This window comes from Vanessa tameamea, chromosome 17 (genome assembly GCF_037043105.1).
Source record: "Vanessa tameamea isolate UH-Manoa-2023 chromosome 17, ilVanTame1 primary haplotype, whole genome shotgun sequence".
NCBI classification, from domain to species: domain Eukaryota; kingdom Metazoa; phylum Arthropoda; class Insecta; order Lepidoptera; family Nymphalidae; genus Vanessa; species Vanessa tameamea.
The window spans coordinates 881,020-904,414 of NC_087325.1; the positions used below are offsets into that span (position 1 = coordinate 881,020).

Below are 23,395 nucleotides of genomic sequence, written 5' to 3' on the forward strand. Positions count from 1 at the left end.
AATTTCTGTTGCCGCTATAACAACAAATAGTATAAAATAAATACAACAACACACAACAGACATGTTTTGTTGTACCATTTTATAGATAATGGTACGGAACCGTTCGTGCGCGAGTCAGACTCGCACTTGGCCGGTATTTTAAAATTTGCAAATATACATTTTTCTATTATTGATTATTGAATAACTTTGCCCGCTTATTTCAAAAAAGTAATGTAACAGCCCAACATGGGGCTACCATCTACACTCCTTTTGAAGTCTCGGAGCTCATTCATCCACGTTGCTCGAATGCATGATTACATACGAAAAGTAACTTAAATTCGCCAGTGGAAGTTTAACTATAAATAGTTATAACAAACCAAATTGACGTTTGATACGTAAGTTTATTTGGTGTATCGAAATACGAGAGTCATGTGTACAGAATGTTAATACACTTTCGATCATCAACGATCGTGATTCAACTTGCTAAGTCCACAATATCGGTGACTCTTGTTGTTTTGCTGCCCATTTTGGATTCATCGCGTATAAAATTCTATAATTTAAAGCTCATTCTAATAATGAGATTTTTGTACACATATCCCAATAAATATCGGCTAAAAACTTAAAGATATACATATATATAGATTTTTATTTTACTTCAGGAGGTGGTTAAATATTATATAGTTTTGGCTCACTTTGACTCGAGAAAAAAAAGAATATATAACGATTAAATTGACTATTAACTCGCTTTTGTAACTAATACAATTTTCGCCAATTCATTTGGAAATTAAGTCTGCCTTCATTTACGTACACATTTAAACTAGATGTTTTTATACTTGAATAGAATGTTTGAATTATTCGGACAATTTGAATATTCGTACCTTAATTAATAACAACCCAAGTAAACGCGCTTTTCGACAAAGTTTTCCACGATTATTATAAAAATACATCTCGTACATAAAACACGCAAAATCTTCCGCCATATTGATCAACCTTACGAATTCAGAAAGGCACTGTCTTGTTTTTCCTTGTATCCAGAGCCATTTTATTAAGATCATCTTATACACTATTATTCATTTAACTGTAAATCAAATTATAATACTATTGAAATTCTCTCATTGAATCTAAAGGGCCTATGTATTCCATTCAAACTGTTGGTAGATTTTAAACAAAAATAACCTTAATTAACATTACTATATTGAATAAAATAATCGACTCAAATGAGACTTTAACCAAAAATCTCCGCAAGTGAAGTAGCAAGATAGAATATGATCTAAAGAAAAAGAGAAGTTAAAGAAAATTATCAAGAGTAGGTCTCCTCTATCCTAGAAGAAAATATTGTTTCGAGACGGCGCGGTCAAAAACGAGGTCAATCACGCGAAAAATGTCACTTGTTTTTGGCAGAAAGCCAGTTCATGTCGACTGTATTTCAAAACGAGTGCGTTCACTTTGCCGACGAGCGAATACCACTAAAACTAGATATAAGCTGAGATAAGTATCTAAAATGTTTAATCTGTGAATTCGACGTGCAATTCATTCATCAGCTCATGATATCTGATCGATAGACATTCGAACGAACTGTACATAAGTATTTGACCTATATACTAACACGTGGACAGCGGTAATTGGATAAAACGAAAGGATCCGTTGGAAACATACTGTGCCATTGATATTTACTAGAAAAAATAATTGAATATCGTACAAAAATTTCGACTACACGCCTATTCATAGTGTTCAAAATTTCAACTACAGATCTTTTGACTACCCATACAAGAGTTGCTCTTTTTTATCCAAATGTTATATTGAACATTTCATTAAATTTTATTCAGTTTTTGATTGATTAGTGTAGCATTTTGTTTTTAACGTCTATCAGTAGTGATCATTGACAATCGTAAGATATGACTCGTGTAGTATATTAGAACGAAAACAAAGTTGTCAAATTTTTAAATTAGTTGTATTATAATAAAAGTAATGTTTAGTCCACTGTTTGTGAATGTTAATCCACCAACCCGCATTGGAGCACCGTGGTGAAATATGCTCCAAACCTTCTAAAGGGAGAGTAGGCCTTAGCCCAGCAGTGGGAAATTTACAGGCTGTTAATGTAATGTAAAAATGTTAGTTCGCCGATTACGAAACAATATTAAAAGATACATAAAGCACAGTAACGCACACGCATTATAAAGTTTGATAAATTTAAAAAAGTAATCTTACTCGATACAAATATGAATGAAGATTATTACCGGGCATAACTTTATCACATTTTAATCACACACAATAACAAACAACACAAAACTTATAAATCATAAAATGTTGCGAATATTTTTCAAAATAACAAAACTGTAATTATTTAGACAGCGTGACTTTGAAAGTGTGGAACACTCAAATCGGAATCGTCACAACAACTAAAGTAAAACGGACCTTGGTCTATTTCAGCGATCGGACGGCGAAGGGAACCTCAATTTTAATAATGGTAAACTTTTTCGACACTGGCGTCTGTCCAAACTATGAGCGTAGGCTTAAGACGAGACTAAGGTACGCCATCCACTCATTGGAGCGTACGTCATCACTCATTACTAGATGTTGTATAGAATAAATGGACTCATTGAAACTTTCATTCATAACATAGATAGGAGATGAATGAAATTAGATATTTGATAGTAAGGGCGGTAATCTGAACAAAAACAGTACAAACGTTGATATTATATGAAGGACAAACGTCTTTGTTCGTTTCATTTGGGTAACTAGAGATTTCGATTCTTCGTTACGGTAGCATGCGAAAGGGATCCCGTGGCACCCGCCAAAGAAACCGAGGGCACCGGTGGATTTTACTGGGTATTCCGGTGTACTAAGGCACACTAATAGTCCTGGGCACCGACGAGTTCCACATACCTCCCCACTACACGAGAGAGAAACGCGCAATGCGTTATTCCAGCGAGAAAAAAAAAGTTCCAAATCTCAGTAATTTTTCATTTCTATGGCGATAATAGTTTACACTTGAAACATGAATCAAAAGTAACTTATAAGCTCATTTTTAAAAAAGTTCATTTAACTGATGATCAGTTTATTAATTCCATGTTTTAAGCCATAAAGATGTTTTAAGTAACGACATTAAAAAGTGATAAAAATTTCGGCGCTATCCAGGGAAATGCAAACAAAAAAACTGCTCAACGCTCTTCCGGCGTATGTTTCCGATCAATATAAATGAGTTAGCTTTAGGGCAAGAAAATACGCATCTTCCGAAAATTGCTCTAGACTTCATCAACATTTACCGTCAGGTGTGATTCTAATACAAGTTCATTTCACATTTAAAAAGAGACCAATTATTTATGCTAAAGCTCCAATAAATAGAACCTTATAGAGATATAAACTTCGGCAATCGTTTGCACGTAAACCTGCAAGACGTTAGCCAATAGAAAATTTGCAAAAGGTATAGGAATGGTGCACTATGACATGCATGTATAAACGAGACGAAGGAAGACAAGGAAAGTTTAAGCAATGCCCAAGAATCTTGACACGATTTTAGCTCAAAATATTGTTCTGTAATGCCTTTTAGACGAAGGAAAAATTAAGAAAAAATTAAATGCTTCAGACAATTATGAATCTCAGTGTGTAAATATTTTGCTAGTTTTAATGTAATCCGCCGTAATACTTGCCTAGGTGTTAGCGAGCGACATTAGGCTACACGGCCTCATTTCGTTTGGCAACATTAAGTGTTCCGGGTGGAACGAACCGGTGGTTATTAGATTCATTTAATCGAATTACAGTTCAAATGATTCTGTGAATAAGTGAACCTAATAAATATGTCCATCATATTTCATGGAAAGGCAAGACCTTTACAAAAAATAATCTAGTAAACGACGTGATTGTTTAATCCAAAAATGTTTTTTAAACAATTACTATCCTGCGCATATTTTTTCCAAATCAAACTCGAAGATCGCGACTTTAGAGCGAACAAACAAATTCTTCCGCTTTATTTATATATATATATATATATATATATATCAATACATTATATATTCTACATATATACTAACTTCATACAAAAGAATAATAATTATTGATTATGATTTCCCAATCGAAACTTAACCTACTGGTTTTAATCTAAGCCACACAGACTCACTCTATCATACAAAAAAATATATAAAAATCGATTCAACTATTTAGGAGGCATTCAGTTACTTACACGGTCAAAAGATTTTTATATATATTATCATTTTTAAATCGATATATCGATATCGATATGTATCGATGTTAACCCGAATGGTATACAACACAATACTTATACGAGCACCATATTTACTCGACCTCATTAAATATTATCTTACAATTTAAAAGAAATGGGTCAAGACTCTCGTGCGCAATTCCCGCATCCCAATCTGTGCTGAAAACTTGTTACGAAAATATGATGGCATCCGAATTCGTACTGTTTACGTTATATCGATACGTCGGTCATCACTTTGCACTTAAGTTTTAATATATTGACTGTAAAATTTATGAGCTGTAAGTTAACGTGGGTTAATCTGTATTTTTCTTTTGTATGGTCCACACATCGTGTAATATATTTTAGATATTCAGTGAGTTTATTTAATATATGAAAATCTATATTTTAATGATATTGTAAATAATATTTAGACTTCAACGCATAAGGCTATTTATTTTGAAATAAAATGAACTACAGCATGATTTAACAAATCTTACACAAAAAAATTGTAACTACATAAAACTTAATTTGGACGGATCGTTGCGCGATGTTCTTTAGTATGGAGCCCTATTTGTTTAACGAGTTATATATATTGCAAAAATAAGTTTAAAACAAGAGAAATAAAAAACACTGTTAAACTTTATAATATTAATATAGACTAAGACCGATGCCTCGTGCTTTAACCTTGCTATATTATTTATACGAAACTTTTTATCGATCTCTTGTCATAGAGATGGAATTGTTTAACCTAGTTTCTAATATTCACGTAAAACTTGGTCAAACTCGTTTACATAAGAAGATAGTTTGGAAACCTCTCGGCCTAACCCATAACTAGGAAATTAAATATATACTAAATAAAATCAAAATATACTTCGTTCAAGTAGGGTTTTACAAACACTTTTGAAACCTCATTTTACAGAACTGTATTAAAAAGGAAGCTACCACCGGTTCGGAGTGTAGATTCTACTGAGAAGAACCGGAAAAAAAACTCAGTATAGTATGCTGTCACGCCAGCTTTCTAACCCTGTGCTAAATTTCAATAGGTTTTTGCTTATTTTTAATAAATATTGGCTAATGCCAATATCATTGATTGATAACGGAGAAGCTGAATTTATAGATATACATCAATAATATGAATAAATATTATGAGATTTTGTAACTCGTACTATATTTATAACATTCTACAATTATAAAAAAAAAATACCTATTTTCTTGCAGCCTCGCCCTGTACGTCAGAGGTAGATTGAAGATGAGACAACCAGACAATTCTGAAGCTCATTTTGAAGGAAATATTTATATTTAGGGATTATGATATCGCGTGTTCGTTCAATTAGACGTGCACCGTTCGCCTTGAAGCTGAGTGCTACGTGAAAAGCAAGCACTGAAAAGCAATACAAATCGAGCGCAAATCTTCCTATGGATTACAGCTTAATTTTTTGACAATTAATAGGAACTATTAAATCATAGAATCTGCGACTACATTTCAAAGAAAGGACAGTCAGATCAATGTCATTTGTATTTTATAGTTATATTATTTCTACCGCCGAAATGGCGTAGCTTGGGGGTCTTATGGTCAATACTGCAACGAACTGTTGGCCATCGTAGTTTTAGAAGAATTAGAATCTCATGAACGACGGTACAAAAAATTATGATCAATTACGCTAAGGTGCACACTTTTAAAAGAACCGTCCGATTCAGTGCTTAAATTTTAATAAAAATAAAAAGGTTAACAAAGGGAGTCTACTTCGAAGACACTACCACCGCGCGCGCGCGTTACCTGCAGCTGGTCCTGCATGTCCCGCAGCACGCCGCGCCGCACGCGCTCGTCGCGCCGCGCCGCCGCCTGCGCGTCACACGTTAGTCACACACGGGCCGTTAGTCGCATTCGGCATGCACCGCGCCGCCGAGCCCACCGTAAACGCGCGTCACGTTTATGATCGGCTCGGTGGCGATGAAACTATTTACAATTCGTTTTAATATAATCTGTACAAATGTAAACAAAACAGATGACCAAAATCGATGCCGATTTGTATCCGAAACGCCAGTCGTAAACAATTATAAATAAAAGTCCTGCGGGCCTAGACTGAGTCTCGTAGCGATTGTCGGTTACGTTTGTCGAAAAAGCTGTTGTGTATAAAAAATAATTATATATACGATTAATCACATGTCCAAATTTTGAGATATTTTATTGAATAAGTCAAATTTGAAATCGCTTCGACGATCGTCGATTGAACTTTGTCTAGCCCCCCGGGGAACGATTACTGGTAACTATAATGACCTATGTAGAACATCGACGTTGTTAGCTTCAATTATATGAAACAACAGGATGAACAATACGACTGCAAATAATAAATACACATATAGACAATCGTAAATAGACTCTTGCAAATCAAAACCATTAATTTTTCAATTAGAATATGCTTAGAGCCTTTTAGTATGAAAATATAAATTTTCTACAAAAAAATATCTCAATTTTTTTTATATACAGTAGATTTTTATGAGTTCATTTAATCTTTTTATATCATAACATACATTTGTGAAACATACAATAGACTAGACTAGACGAACACTCGAAACGACAATTTGTATTTAAACTAGCATATTTAAAAAAAAATCGATTAACAGGATTTTTTGAATATAAAATTGAATATAATTATAAATATTAACCTTAATATCATTATAAATATGACTGATTCATTACAAACTTCAGATATACATAGAATAACGCAGCGGTTCTCAAAGGTTCTTCAGTGAGATATATTTGCCCGGAGTAATTTGAAAAGCGATTTGATTAATTCACAATAAATAGTGGTAATGAAATTTCTGAATAACTTAAAGTAGAAACTTTTATCATTAACAGCTATGGAATATACCTAAATTTTACCTTTGTTTGAGAACCGCTCGAATAAGGTTTAAATATATACATTTTTTTGTACGTATGTTTTGTTTACCTTTGTACAGACGATATTGAAAGGGAAGATATATTTGTATAGAATTAAACACCAAAGAATTTAGAATAAGCTTTCATGTGGGACAGTTTGTTAAAGTATATGGTACATATTTACAGTGAAAACATTTTAGTATCGGAAGTACCTTCAAAGAAATCCTTCGTACAGTCAACAGGAGAATAGTTATTAACATATGCAGCTATACTTAAATAATTTGTAGTTTATAAAATAGTTAAATAATATTCTGTAGTTGACTGTACAACCGTAATGTGTCGTAAGAGATGCAGGGTCACCGCCACACTCATGACAAGACTATAAGCGGTACTGACCTTCTCCAGTTCAAGGTCGATGTCCTGTTGGTAAAGCGGAACGTTCCCCTCCGTATTTTCCGCTGTCTGTATGTGCGCTTTTAATTCTGTTATCTGGAGAGAAAAGTCGTTCATTTTTATTTATTTTTAATATAAAGCGACACGTTTTGTTTCCAGAATAATCTTCTTATTCCTAAAATTTACACTGAAAATTCTATTTACTGACACGTTATCTAAAACATCTTGTAATATAACTACTATTGAAAAACATATCACAAAGCATTATAAGTAATAATGTCATTGTTTAGGATATATATATATATTAGGGTGTCCCTTAATTTTCAACTTCAATATATTTTTACGCATACCTTCTTAAAACTTTAGTAATAACCCAATATTGTCTATAAAAAAATATAAGCCCGATTTATTAACGATAACCCGTGCCGACTTGCGATTTAATCTTCTGTGTGTGTGTGTGTGTGTAAATTGTGTCCTTCTTAAAGGCACTTAAAGAGTATGAAAATGAATTTAAAAATTGATAAAGTTTATATAAACAAATTTAGCCATCGCTAATGGTATTTATGTGAAGAGACAGTCACGGTATCGCTTTTTAAAGATGAAAATAATAACAGATGAAAGTGATTGCCAACTCAAACGCGGATAAAAACTCAGATTTTGGCAAACGCTAAGTTTCATCCAAGGGAGAATTAACCTAATAATTTTTCAATAAGCTAATTTTTTGTGGGGGTTTTTTACATTACTTGATGTATTTATTTTTGTTATTTAAATTGTTTTCTCTTTAAGACACTAGATGATTTTGTATCGGAAAAGAGCAAACAATTTCTTTCTCGACTACAGATCGACGACAGTTTTTTTCTGGGAATGGTAATACTCCTTTTTTGGAAACTAATTGAAGAATAAGTCGTTTGATCGTTGTAAATTACTCTGCTGAAAGGGCGGTCAAATTAATGCAAGATTTTAACGGAATTATTACAGTTGAAAAAGAGTAAAAACAATTCTTGTTGCACTGTGTCCAGGAACATAAAAGTTTGTATGCAGACTGTAAAAACTACATTAAAGATCAGTTACCCCTGATTGATTATTATTATTTTATGTTTTTAACTAAACTTTATCTTATTTTATTTCAATTCTTATTCAATTCATTTGTTGTATTTATATATAGTTTGATATATATTTATGTTAGTTTTATAGCGGACAAAACTATCAGGTAAATAATTCACTTTTAATAAACTTTTGTAGCTTGGTCGGCACGGGTTGCGATCATGTTAAAAAGATGAAATTCCATATTTGAGCATGTTTTAGCATTTATTAAAAAAATAGAGGGTATGCATTTCGAAATTTAAAAAAAAAAATTTTTCATCATATAAGGGACACCCTAATATATACATTATTCGTATAAATTAACTCAATATAACTTACTGATATTAAACTGTATTATTACATTAATTTAATTTCATAAATATTTTTTTAATTATGTAGTAACTGTACCTGTTCTTCCAGTGAAGCAATTGTTTCCTTATGTCTCGCGTGCAGCTCATTTATATATGTGATATGTTCAGCTTTAATGTCTTCCAACTGTTTTTCCAGCTTCTTGTTCGCCTGTTTCAATGTGTTATCTACGGGAGTCGATGTCTGTCGGCGGATAATGTAACGTATTAATGTGTTTTAAATATCATGAATTACGATAAATATTTTGTAAATAGATGGCGCTGTATACGGTAATTGTGTTTGCCTTTTAATAGCAGACATTCGGGTTACAAGACAAGACATTACATACGATACAGACGGTTCGCTTCAGGCGATCTCTTATTTAATATATAGAGTAGTTTCGCACTAAGTGATTGCAATAAAAACATAATAAAACAAATGTTCATAAATTTAAAAAAAGGAATGAAGGAAAACATTTGTAATGCTATATTTTTCCCGGATAATATTTGAAATGTTATCAGCAACGTCGAGCGCAGCACCTGCGGCGCGGGCGGGCGCGCGGCGTCGCCGGCGGCGGGGGCGGCGGGCTCGGGCGAGCTCGCGCACGACGCGCACGCGCGGTCGCGCCACACCTCCTCCGAGTAGCTGGCGCAACAATTATGTCTATTAATCTTACTGCAATAATATAGCATCTTAAATCTGATCATCTCTAATCTGTCATCATCAATACAAGAAACTAAGACAACTTAATTTGGCCAGATTCCAAGTCTATGGAACGTGATCGCCGGGTATTCGATTGACTAGTCTTTATATTCAAATAAAATTAAATCATCAACTTACCTTTTATTCCTGGTCAGCGTAACAAAAGATATAAAATTAATAACAAACTTTAAGAAACATTTTAAGTGATCATTGGATCTGATCTTACATTTGAAATAAACTCACCTCCGTTCCATATCCGAGCACTTCTTTTCGAAATACGTCCTCAGGTTTTCCATTTCTTTTTCGTGTTTAATATTTAGTTCCAGTCGCAATTCGTCGATGTCTACGTTACCCGCTTTCACCGAAGCCAACAGCTCCCTCAGTTTACGGGTCTCAATCGTGTAAGCCAGCTTGTCTCTTTTGATTTGCGTCTCTACCTCTTTAACATCTGTATCGTATTCAACCCTCATTTTACCGATTTCGTCACAGAGCACTTGAATCAGACTCTCGCGTAATTTGTTCCTCAAATTCTCTTCTATATATCCTTCAAACTTATTCAACAACGACGTCAGTTTATTCTCGAAGCCCGTTGGAAATTCTTCCGACGATCCCGACGACCGCAAATCGGATTTCGAGTAGTTCACTGTGATCTCCTCTCGGTCCATATCTTTCTCACCGTTGGAGCTTTGAAGTGACGCCGTTCCACTCATGAGAGCTGAGTAAAATTTCGTACTGTCGTCTTTTAACATATTTTGGTACTTCATGAAGTCGGATAACTGGGCTTTTATAGTGTCATGATCAGAATGCGATCGCTCGGCTGCGAGATGTTGTAAGTTTTGTACTTCGTTCGTGAGGTGCTCATTGTCGTGTTTGAGGTCGTCTCGCTCGCGAAGTGATCGCTGCAACGAGACCGTTAGTTCTTCGATTAGTTGGTCGCGGTGGGTTATAGCCTCTTCCAAGTGCACAAGCTGAAAGGACAGACAAGGTGATATAACATTTATACACATAAAAAGCAGAAATAAGAAGCATGTATTATAAACTTGCTTTCAATTCAGGTGACGTCATTGGATACAAATTATAATATGAAATATAGTAAATATAAAAAGTGAAATATTATTATCACAATTTGTCACAAACAAATGTTAATGACAGTTTTTTTTTTCAAATATTTCAAGAGGCTAAGATACGAATTGAAGTGTCAATTTTATTTACATTTTGATAGTAATAATTTAATTCACAATAAACATATGTTATTGTAATAACAATTAGCACTTAATTGATCATGCCAGTATTGAGGTAGTTTAATAATAAATACAAAAGTGCAAGGGTGTGTATTGGTTTATGTATTGCAATAATATATATATTGCAGTGATGAATTTAGCAAACATTAAATTATAATTATATAAAACATGCACTGACACTATTATACATGCTGCTGACATGCAAATAACATAAATTCTCATTTGAAAACATTTATTTTAAATATTTTTTCATAATATTAATAACCAAATAATATAAACAGTTCATTCACAAATACCCTTTTTTTATGCAATATGTGTGAACATAAAATGCAATTAAGAGACACAATGGCTTGAACAACATGCAAAGAACCATCAAGACTGACTAGCCACGGTCACCAAGTCTCTGAAGCAATTTAATACCTTTATGTGATATTCTTCGCAAATCGTCTTATAATCTGTGCTCAATGTACTAAAAGACATTGTGTCATCCGGAGCAAAAGATTTTGGTGGTACTGTCCCTGTCCCATCTTTAACCTGTTCTTTCACCTCATCTTCAACTGTTAATTCTTCAACCAAAACATCCTGCTCTATTTTGTCACTTGCAGAGCTTGCCGAAGGTGTCAAAGATAATTCCAAAGCTTCTTTCTTGGGCGATGATGGTTTATCTTCAAAAACTTCTTCAACTTTAACCCCATCATTTGCAACAACTAGACAGGGAGACAATAAGTTGTGAAACATGGGTAATGGCTCCAGATTTGGGCCAATAATTGTACTACCATCAGGTGGTGGTCCAAAAATTATTTTAGCAGCTTGTAAAGGAAATCTCGGGGCAGCTTGACCCCTTATATCTAACTTTATTATCTCTTCCGATCCAGAGCTACAGTGTCCTAGTGATTGAGGTTCGTTATCAATAGATAAATTACATTTTTCCCTAGAATTATTGTCATTTGTACTTTCAATTGACTTGTTATTAGAATTGTCATTCAGAGAATCAATATACTCACTTCTTGGAGATTCCTCGGGTGTTTCATGTTTATCTGATAATAGAGATTTACTTTTTTGTACATCCTTAGAGGTATCAGAGGAGAGAGCCAGTACCACTGGGCTTTCTTCACTTATATGAATATCAGATTGGTTAACATCTAAATTCCAAGAACTTTGTTGGCTAATTTCTAGCTGATTAGGGCTCACTTCAATCTCCTGGTTTGATAAAGGAATGCTTAAAGAATTATGTTTTGATATGTTTGCACTATTCGATTCTATTTTAAGTAAGTTATGAGATTCTGATTGGCCAGGTTCCGACTCAGTAATTGAGTATTCCACTTTAAAAGGTATGTGTTCCGATATCGACTCAGTCCCACTGACATCCTCAGCATCTTGGGCGTTTTTCTCTTCTTGCGTCGCATTCGTCGTCTCGTTTACATCGACGTCTTCTAGTGTTTCTAGCGTGGGGATTTGCTGTGAATGAACGACATCCGGAAGGACATTCTAAAAATATACGAAAATATAAATAAAACTACAGAATTCCTGTATTGCGAAAGACAATCGAAAAGAGTAGAAACGAATAATTGAATTAAATAATTAATATTAAATTATAAATACTCGACACCAACGATTAAAAGCTGTGTTTCGAATATGAAAAGAATTATAGTTGCGATTCCTGTTCCCCTAAAAATATAATTCGCGCTCTTATTAGACGTAACTTTTATAGGACTAGAAAAATGTTATCTTACCTTGAATTCTGACGACTGCGACAAATCTTTTTGACTCTCATCCATAATTTAATAAATTCATATTAAAATCAACACTGTAATAATTCATAAAAGTCAGTATACCTGTCGTCAAGACGACGTTTTTTCAAACAAAATACAACAGTCACAACAGAACAACACAAGCGCCACCGCCATTTAAAAACGAGAACGTTCCGTTACAGTTTACTGTTTTTAATTATTTCTACGCATTGAAAGTTTTACTAAAAATATATTTTGAATTGTACATTAAAGTATGCAGGAAAAATTAAATGCAATTTTTTTATTTGAAATTAATATTAGTAATTTTATTTGTTTATAAATTATTCAATTCTGAGACGTCATAAACGCAGTAGTCATAAACAATATTAATGTAATTATAAGGCCAAGATTAATTACGATAGACATTAAAAAAGGGCTTATTTATTCAGAAATGATGGTTTTTTACTTACTACCCCGGTTTGTCTGTATTAAGTGGTTAATAAATTACCATAAACAGTTCCAAATGGACTGAACTCGATCTCCAAACATCGCATAAAAAACTCAACGTAATACGCGAGAAGGCTGTAGTTCACCCGAACGACGTGCTGATTTTAAACGTATGTGCCGAAATTTAGTACACGTTTCCCTTGTGTTTTTTTTACTTTAATGAGGGCCCTCCTCGCAAAGGCATTTTGAAATAAGTGTCATATGTGGTCCCCCGAAGCCCCAATTAAAAAAATATTTTTATATACTTGGCATTTAGAAATAAATTATTTTTAACTATAATCACGGGTAATTGTGCGCCCTTGGCTAAACAGATCTAGCGCTAATGGTTCCACACTACTCACCACGGCGAATAAGATTTACAATGTTTAAACAATTTCACAGAAAAAGTATGTGTCTGTTCGATACAGTTCGCATCGTGGGAAGTTTGGGGTTTAAATAAACTAAACACTTTATGATACAACTTTATTACTATTTACAAAATACACATATTTGAAGAAAAACTTTTTTACACTTTCATGTAAACAATTTAAAAGTAGAAAATTTTGAGTAAAATAAAAGACTTTAATACAGCTATGTGGTACAAAATAAATGAAAAAAATGTTAATGTCGTCACGTCTTTATTATTGACCGATTTTTAATTTTATTACTTTAAACAAATATAATTAGTTTATCATCAATTTGTGCGTACATATAATTGAACCAATTACCAAGGAATTATAATTTTTGTGTTAGTCTCAATAAAAAACAAATGGCATGCATGGCATGGCAAATCAATGATGACAGAAAGAGAGAAATAAGTTTCTCAAAATTAGCTTACCGCTAGTTAAGGACGAAGTCTGAATTTAATTTGATTCAAACAATCAATACAATGTTTTATCTTTTTAACGCATTAGAGACTAATAACTATACTTAAGGTAAATTTTGAATTTAGTTTGATTATTTATATGTTAATGGTATTATTGTAAAAAATAAAAGCACTATTACCCTTATTAATGGCCTAACAGAAGGTAATCCAGGCGGTTTTAAGACTGTCTGCAGAGCATGCTCTAAGTGTTGTCCAATAAGACTGAAGCCTGTTGTTCTAGTAAATTTCAATATTGTTTGCTAAATAACGCCTGATGTCATATGCCTCGTAGATGGTGGCCCACATATGGACAAATCACAAATACATAATAGTTAATAAGCGAGAAAGATAGAGCGTCAAACAGTTTAATTAAGATTTCTTTAATAAGACGACGCATAGAAATAAATATGATAATTTTTATTATGATAATAATAATTAATCATATCTGGCACTTTAACAATATATTTTATAATATAATTCTATGTTAATTTAACAATTTAGGTCTCTTATACTCTCTCTTAATTGATCAATAACAATTATGTATCAAAAATAATCCAATATTAGCAATCTACATTCTAGGTTGAAAAGACAAAATGAACAAATTTTCACTCACACATTAATATGAAAAAAAAAAATGTTAAAAAGGCATTTTATATAAATATCGTGCTAAGAATTTTTAAATACAAACAAATTATTATTAGTTTCATTATATATGGATACAATGAAACATAATTATTGTTTATTTTTGTCCGTGAACAGTAATAAATTTAAAAAGGTACCGATAGAAAAATAAAATGAACACACTCGCAAATAAATAAGACGACTCGATATTATGTTCTTATTCTATATCGTACGTATTACAACACTGGAAATATTTTATTTTTTTTTCGTCATCAATTTGAGAGAATCACTAACAAATTCATAGATTTTAATTGCTGAAATACTCGTAGGGTTACTAAGCATAGAATTAAAAGCACCAATATTAAACAAATTTAAATTTAGTTCATATTTTGGTGTTTCTCTCAAACTGTGGTTACGGACACATGCCAATAGGTGGTCCACGAGAAAAATAAGTTTGGGAACTACTGTTCTAGAGCAAAACATTTTTTTGTGTCTGTACTTCAATCTATCAATACTTCTCTATATTGCTAATTTGTCTATAGTTTGGCCAGAAAACGAAGTCCTTGTTTCAGTCTGTGACATTATGGAAGTCCGAAGCTTGTTGCAATGTAAGCTTTTAAGGGCTCAACAAACTAATAACTTATTTAAAATAACTTAATTAGGACTTCTATTTCTGACCAACATACAGTATAATACTAGAATGTAAAGTGTAAAAATATTGCCATTTAAAAACATACAGACAAAAAGACAGTGACGATATATTTCATATATTTCAGTAACATGGTGTTAGTTCAATAATGTATTTATTAATAGTGGTGTTTGCTTACATGAATGCCATATTTATAATTTTATTATATTAAAACATTGTGACTCCTATCAGTATTAAAGCAAAAAATTATCCATTAAGAATTCTAGCAAATCTATTTTCTATAATATACTAGAAAGAACATCGATTCGTTTTGCGACTATTTCTAAACACTTATAGCGTTTTATGACGTAAGAAAATACTTTCAAGATAAATTTTTTTGTAATATAAATTCGAAACTTTTAAGCACACAGATAACTCCAATACAATTTGTTCAAAGATGTTATATAAATGTGAATACAAGATATACAGTATAGTACATTTTTATCAATTATACATTATTTACGATTTTTTGTGAAACGTAAAAAAAATCTACGTAGCTCTGTATGGAATGCATATTATATATACACGTACGCTTCATTGAATGTTGTACAAATTGTATTAGAATTCATAAGTATCTAGTGTTAAGACTATAGTTCTTTCTACTTAATATAGATTTTAATCGAAATTTTTTATCAATATATTTTTTTAATTCTCAGATTAGATAATTTTTTACGCACACAATTAGCTTCTCGCCTAACTTTAATGCTATGTGAATAATCTGAGCAAGGAATTGAAATTATTTTTTAAATATAAAACGTTGAAGGAATTAAATTTTTATTTCCTTTGTTATATCATAGACAAATATTTGTAAGTAATAAAAATATTTATGGCATTCAATTGTTAAAATAAAACGATATGAATTAACCTCAACTACGCGGTATTCATTAGGTAAACGTGAGAATGGTGACTAAGAGACGATTCTATTCTTCCCACATCCATTACTTCATAGCAAGGTTACTACAGATAAATTATGAATATAATCAACACTATGCAAGAGCATATCAATACTAAGTTTCTTCAACAATATTATGTTACAAGTCTCTAAGTATGAACACAATGACTGATGCATCTTGTATATAATTTATGCACATATTAAATTATTGCATTACGATTTGATATTTTCACTTTTAAAATTCATTACAAAAACAAAAATTACTTCAAACATCTCTATATTTCTATATTATAAATTCCATTCGGGTTTTAGCCGGGATCATGTTTTGTTTGCCTAATGATTTCGTCACTCGATGGAACAGCTAAAAGGCAATAAAAAAAACAATATAAATTATGATCGCGGTTAAAACTTGAATATTCAAAATTACTGTTATTGCCAATTTATTATGATTTCTTTGTTATTTTATTCATGCTTAGCGTCCATTTAAAGTTTTAATTTAACTCAATTACAATACACAATAGTAAAAAAATATGCTATGAAATTATATGAAGATCAAGATCCAACCTGAGTGAACACTGTCATATTTACAAATAGATATAAATATTTAGGATAATCTATATTCTAGTATAATCTGTACTATAACTGGAGATTGTATGACTGAACTTACTAACCTCAAGAACTACCAAACCGAGTTGAAAAACATATTATATATAGTCTAGTTGTTTTGACACAATATGACCCTAATCTTTCAAACTTAGTACTACAATTTGGAAGATTTGAAGCGGCTAAAACCGGGGTACACAGCTAGTTTCTAATAAAAACAAAACAAAATATGGGATATCAATAGCAATCATACTTATCTGACCAAATGATGAGGTAAAGTAAATATGATTTTTAAAAGGATAAAACACTAGTGGACTTGATCTTCATAAATATTCATAATCAACTATAAAATAGCAAGCACTTAACAAGATTTTGTTACAGCCGTACAGGAACACTGGATGCCTAGGGCAATAATTAACAATTTGTCCCATCATATTGTCTGCTAAGCCGGAAGTCATACATTCGAACCCTGAAAAGGAAATTATGTTTACCATTAATATTAATTACATATAGTCCGACCTTTACATATAGTCCGCTGACCGAATGTTTGGCTCGGCAACTAATTTTTCATCATTGAATTTTCATCCAATTTTTCATCTGCCCATCCCATTATAAATTATATCATTTGATATTTAAATAGCAAGTATAATATAGATATGCACTGCCTCTGTTTCCTCATAAACAAATGGAAATGGAAATGAAAATCAAAATGACCAATGATGATGATGTCCTTCCCATGGTAGGGGAGAGCAAACTGACAATTTCCTGCAACTGTATAAGCTAGTTACTAGAACAGTCGAGTAGTTAAAACTGTCATCAAATTTTAAAGGAATGAGTCATATTGCAATTTTACCGTATGAAGTTTTACTGAGCCAATTTACAAAGAAAAAAACTATTGGAAGAGCTCCATAGCCGGGCAAATGACTATATAAATTTAAGGATATAATTTGGACCTTATTCCACAATGACATTTTATAAGAATATTTTCTTTCACTGCCCAGCATGAGAAGAAATAGTACAAGAAGTAATATAAAGATGTTTAGGCTTGCAATTAAATGGATGAGTTACAGGTACCAGCTTATCTGCTTTCAAACTTATATAAAAAAAATCAATTACTCTAATCTATACATTATTTAAGTTATATAATTATTTAATATCTCTGATCAACATTTATTAATCAGCATTGATATTAATGAAATGAATCATTTAATGTGTTTGAGTAATTGAAACAGAATTATAATATGAATCCATAATAAAATAAAGTAAAAACCCCACATATTGCACTGTTGGACTGAGTGCCTTTCCCTTATATTTGAGGAGAGCTTTAAGCCACCAGCCGGCTCCAATATGGATTGGTGAATATACATGTGGCAGATCATTCAATACATGCAGGTTTATTCACTATGTTTTCCTTATACAAATACTGACCACAAGCCATATCTTATAAATAAATGAACATTAATATATATAAATGAATATTTAGTAACACTGTTAAAACTAACCAGCTGGAACACAGCATTTTATAGAAGCAGCTGACGCAGTCAAGTGGCTGTTGATTCAGCTTTGTCTTCATCCTCCTCCTCCTCCTCCTCTTGGGCCATTAATTGCCGTGCAAGCTGCAAGGCCTGGAAACATTTTCAAAATTTGGTAATGCAAAGAACAAATTTTATAATCTTGTCTACATTTTAAGTTTAGATTCCGTAGAATACTATTTTAAATCAACACATCCTTTTGGTAAAAATGATATTTTAATTGCAAGCGATTTGGTTTTACAAGAGATTGCTCAACAACTGATGCAGAAATTGCACCTCTTAAATATATTTATAATGCATGGGAATAATCACAGAATGGTATTGGTGTATTTTGTGATTTGTTTATAGCATTTGATAGTGAATTAAGTAGAACATGAAACAATTTAATTTGAGTTGTCAAAGTTTAAAATATAATAGTCATAATACAAAAGTGACACCATATTAAATCATTTTATGGAAATATATTAAGCTACAATTGATTTGGAATGTACATTCTGCTATGAAGAACTAGTAAGAAAATGAGTAGTTACACTTTTCTACCAAGTTATTTCGATGAAAAAATAAAATATTATATATATCCTGCCTGACAATAGACAAATACTAACTCCTTTAACATCTATATAATCCTGTATTGAGTGATTTGCCATATACAATATAATTATTTTTGTAGGTTTTAAAAAAAATATGTGTAGTTATTAAAAATTGGTCAATGAAGTAAATGTCAACCTTAAATATTTAGCTTTATTTATGAGAGAAAAGGGTAGGGTATCTGTATGAATTATACCCATACAAAGTTAGTAGGTTTATCATATTTATATTATCAGGCTGGGACTCATCTTATATCATTTATTAATAATCAGCAACCAGTAATTAGTAATAAAATATTAAAATGTAATAACTGATAAAATTGGAGTGTATAAATAATATAGATAACATAGAGCGCAATTATATTGAACTAATACTTATAACAGGCAAAATAACATTTCATATATTTTTGTTTAAAGAAAATGATACCAATATATTATTATTCTTAAATTTGTTTATTTGCTATGTAAGGAAAACAAGCTAACCTATATATGAAATTAAATTTTATAAATAGGATAAATTTCCATTTAAATTAGATACCCAAAGTAAGTCTTGTAAAGAGTAACAAATATAAAACATTACCTGAAATTCGTTATAATGTATTTTTCTCTTCTTTTCAAACTCGAGCCGTTTTTGCCGTGCTTCCTCAGATTCATCTTCTTCGTCACTGTCACATGCCTCTACACATTTTGGGGGCTTATTCATACTTGCTGCTAGTTTAGCTGCCAAAATATTCGCATCCAACTCATCGACTGGCTCTAAGTCACCATCTATGGGTTCGGAGTAAGGCGTTTTTGGTTCATCTACTTTCATATGCCCGTAATCCTTATTAGGTGGATGAAATGTCTCCATTATATTCAATTCATCAAATCTCTGTTCCTTCGCTCGTTTACTAGTTGAAGGCGTCCCATCCTGATTGTCAATACTCCTAGATGTTTTCAATATGCCCTTTGAGGGCTTCTTCTGCAAATTTTGAGCCATATTTATTTAATTAAACATTATTTTTGGTACAATCCTAAACAACACAATTTTTAAAACAATTTTTTACAACTGACAAATTCACCCACTGATTCTATAATTCTATATAATTCTACCATTTTGACAGATGCCGTCATCTCTGCAAGCAAAACAGACTATAATACTGTCGTTACGAAATTACAGATAGTAAATCAGACAAAACATTTTAATTTATACATATTTTTTTATATTCATGCACTGAATATAATTATATTAGGTTATTAATAAAACAATATTTTACTAGTAAAATATCTATATGGTATATAATCTGTGCCCTTCTGGTGTATAGGTATACTGTATAGTCTTTCAAATGTGACATTAAACTTGTAAATAAACACCATTAAATAATAAATATTTTACATAAAATACATACATACATACAAAGCAAAAATAATAATTGAATTAATTTATTAACGTATTATTTCTTCATCTGCTTAATGTAGCTTAAAAAGTTTTAAAATGGTTGAAGATTCCAGTTTAAATTCCAATAAATCAAAGGTTATAACAAAATATTTCATTCCACAATATTAATGAGTTTTACCATTAAAATACATGTATTACTTTGTATTAATATTTAATACTATTTGAATATTGTAGACTAAAACTACTCGTCCGAAAGCCGTATACTTGTGGACCGAAGCAGACGTACAGAAGTGGTTACGACGTCATTGCAGCGATTACTATAATTTGTACTGGGAGAGATTTCATGAGGTAACAACAATTTAATAACAAATATTCTTATTATACTGGAGTTCAAATACATGTTTAATTTTTGCCAATTTGTAAGATGAAATAGGTAATTTTTTGGATCACTCATATCTATGACTATTTTGTCAGTCTAGAGACCAACTTTATAATACTGCAAACCCTAAAGATCTTGTCTCAAAAGGTATTGGTAGGTGGAAAAAATAGCAGCCCGGTTTTGAGAGTTGTCTGCAAATCAAAAGATACATAACCATTGTCCCTGCACTATGCTGTTGTATTGCCTATCTTTTATTTTTTAGATTTAGATTATGAGGGTGAGGCAATAGTGGGTGCGCCTATAATTGCAAATAAATTGCACCTGCACAGTTGCCTTGTCTCCATTGAAAATGGTGACTGTGATAGTATCTGTAGAAGATTTTCCCCGCTAAAAAAATGAAAGTGATTAAACAACAAATAAAAAAAAAAACAGATAAAATATACATTATTAAGTTCTAACATGGAGAAAAAAATATATATTTATATCTGGTGCAATTACAGGCTTAGTCAGGCAGTAAGCTTATATGTGCGAACATTTCAACCAAAATAGGTTGCACAAAACATTCATTGAATTATATTTTTGTTACAGCATGATATAACAGGCAGAGCATTGGTCCGCATAAATGACAACACATTACTTAGAATGAGAATAACTAACAAAGAACATAGGGAAGCTATTTGGAGGGAGATACTGAAACTACGACTGAAGACTGACATTGTTGAAATAAGGGATTTGGAGAGAAGGCATTATTACTTTAATTATGACTTGTGACAAAAGTAAATGACTGTTAAAATTGACAAATAAACCTTAAGTCATAATATTTCAGTGATAGATCAGTTTACTAATACATCAAAAGTAACTTGTATCAATCCTGATGGTTAATTAGTGCCTTTAAAATAATGCTTTTTATTAATTATTTAGTTCTAATTAAAGTAAATATATATACTATAAGCGAGATATATAATAATATACAATTATCCACAAAATATGTATAAAGAAAAATATAATGTTGTTTTATATTACTCAGTATAAAAATATATTTGTCAAAATGCATATTTTTAATAATTTAAAACAATGTATGTATTGTTTTTATTAATAAATTATAAAACATATCCTTTTAATTATGTGGTCTTTATTTAAACAATTTTTTTTTTATATATTACATAGTTGCGTGTCAGACCCGGCCGAGCCCACACGCGTGCTCGTGGTGATGGTGTAATCTCAAATTTTGAACTATTGAGCTTTGTTTGCACCCTGGCGCTTGTTGTAATAATGTGCTTAAGCTAGGCAAGTGTCCTATAATATCGAAACGAATGTAAAATCGGATGTCGTCGGAATATCAGATGTCATCGATTTTATCATTCATTCATCTCTTTCTCACATATCGTACAATGTAAAGTTAAACAAAGACAGGGCGACATCTGAAATCGGATGTCAACGCCGATATTTAATCCAAATATCCGTTACACAACCGATGTCAGAAAATTCGGATATTGCCCATGCCTAGCTTATGCTGAAACTCGCTCCTGTGTTTTTTCAATTGCGCCAATGGAAGAGACCAATGTTTTCTGTCTATCACTATCCCTTGTTTATTACTATCTTAACTTCATTATGCTCAATACAATTAGAGTTTTTGCCCAGCCTTGGTACCGTGGGATACAAAACTAGAATAACAAACTAAAGATTTACCACATCGCACGGGTTCTGTTTAATATTGAATAGTGATACATAAAAATATACGACATTATTACAATCGAACCATATAGCGTTCATAAAAAGCGAAAAACGCCCGGAATAAGAAAAACACAACATTTACTTGAGAATCTTGATTTTTTTATTGGACAATTAAGATTTTAATTAATTAATGATAATAGAATTGGGAGCAATTTGAAATACCAATCCGGCTTTCGGCGTTATCTATAAAAAAGATTTATAGATATAATATATTATGTGTTGTCGTTACGATTTTTGAAGCGGACAACATTAAAAAAAAAAAGAAAACATTGGCGGGAAAGTTAAGGTCTCTTCTGGACACGCTGGAACCGGGAACATTGTTATAACATTATCTTACATTACTGTATTGTTTTACATTAATTGCTTAAATTAACCAATAAAGAAAAACGTTATTAATTAATTTCGAGAGTGATACATACAAATCATATAAATACATCGTACAAATAACTAGCAGCAATTAATTAACAAATAACTTTTTCTTTTACATATGTGTATCGGCTATATAACAGTTTTAATATGCAAGTTTAGAAAATCCCTGCAAAAGGAGAGATTTAATCCAATTACACAAACTGTGAAAAACACTGCCTTGTAGTATATTGGTTCTTATTTACAACGCATTGACTAATAAGTTGCACAACGTAATCGTGCTTAAAATTGAAAGAATATACCGGCTTTGAGTAATTTTGCTACTTAACCTTGAAAGGATTAAGATAATCATTGATGTAAGATACTAATATGGCTTCGTTTTCCTTGTCTTTATATAGCATTATTTTTCTATGCAATAATTCACTTATACAGAAATTGTTGGTTCTATAAGATCACATGTAGATTATGAACGAGAGAGTACTAGGTGCGTGCTTCTAAAAATAATCAAGTTTTTAAAAGAGGAGGTAATTATTTAAAATTATACATATTTTTTATAAAATTTATTACCGTGATTTTTTTTTAAATTAAATAATAATTTGTGACGCGGTAGGTTTTTAGTTTTGGCGCAGTTTTATTATAACTATGTTTTGGGCGTGGTATCAAGTTCAGGTGAGTTGTTAGTTTATTTGAATTTTGACATGATATTAAA

The 23,395-nt window shown here is 31.7% G+C and overlaps 4 protein-coding genes across 5 annotated transcripts in view; 2 read left to right on the top strand and 2 right to left on the bottom strand.

The window, feature by feature from the left end:
* LOC113394816 (golgin subfamily B member 1-like) overlaps positions 1-12,726 on the bottom strand; it is a 58,366-nt gene extending 45,640 nt beyond the window's left edge. The window contains exons 1-7 of the mRNA XM_064217437.1: positions 12,559-12,726; positions 11,246-12,313; positions 9,828-10,552; positions 9,422-9,527; positions 8,943-9,086; positions 7,455-7,547; positions 5,955-6,020 (exon numbers count right to left, since the gene is read on the bottom strand). Coding sequence (XP_064073507.1) covers positions 5,955-6,020; positions 7,455-7,547; positions 8,943-9,086; positions 9,422-9,527; positions 9,828-10,552; positions 11,246-12,313; positions 12,559-12,603 — 2,247 coding nt within the window. The 5' untranslated portion in view covers positions 12,604-12,726. The remainder of the gene's footprint in view (positions 1-5,954; positions 6,021-7,454; positions 7,548-8,942; positions 9,087-9,421; positions 9,528-9,827; positions 10,553-11,245; positions 12,314-12,558) is intronic.
* Positions 12,727-15,743: 3,017 nt separating this feature from the next.
* Positions 15,744-19,929, bottom strand: LOC113394817 (protein phosphatase inhibitor 2-like). 2 transcript variants are annotated; one of them, XM_064217440.1, is made up of 3 exons: positions 19,410-19,929; positions 18,227-18,335; positions 15,744-17,195 (listed from the first exon to the last, which is right to left on the bottom strand). In XM_064217440.1, exons 1-2 carry the CDS (start codon positions 19,806-19,808, stop codon positions 18,252-18,254), a joined length of 483 nt encoding a protein of 160 aa, XP_064073510.1. In that variant the 5' UTR covers positions 19,809-19,929; the 3' UTR covers positions 15,744-17,195; positions 18,227-18,251. The 2 variants fall into 2 exon arrangements, with proteins under 2 accessions (XP_064073510.1, XP_026488034.1); XM_026632249.2 differs by having other exon boundaries at positions 15,744-17,179; positions 18,213-18,335.
* Positions 19,930-20,143: 214 nt separating this feature from the next.
* LOC113394818 (protein aveugle) lies at positions 20,144-21,593 on the top strand. Its single transcript, XM_026632250.2, has 3 exons — positions 20,144-20,342; positions 20,442-20,555; positions 21,175-21,593. Exons 1-3 carry the CDS (start codon positions 20,304-20,306, stop codon positions 21,355-21,357), a joined length of 336 nt encoding a protein of 111 aa, XP_026488035.1. The 5' UTR covers positions 20,144-20,303; the 3' UTR covers positions 21,358-21,593.
* Positions 21,594-23,188: 1,595 nt separating this feature from the next.
* Positions 23,189-23,395, top strand: part of LOC113394783 (SET domain-containing protein SmydA-8) — a 31,115-nt gene continuing 30,908 nt past the window's right edge. The window contains exon 1 of the mRNA XM_064217478.1: positions 23,189-23,210. The gene's annotated coding sequence lies outside the window, so the exon portion shown is untranslated. The remainder of the gene's footprint in view (positions 23,211-23,395) is intronic.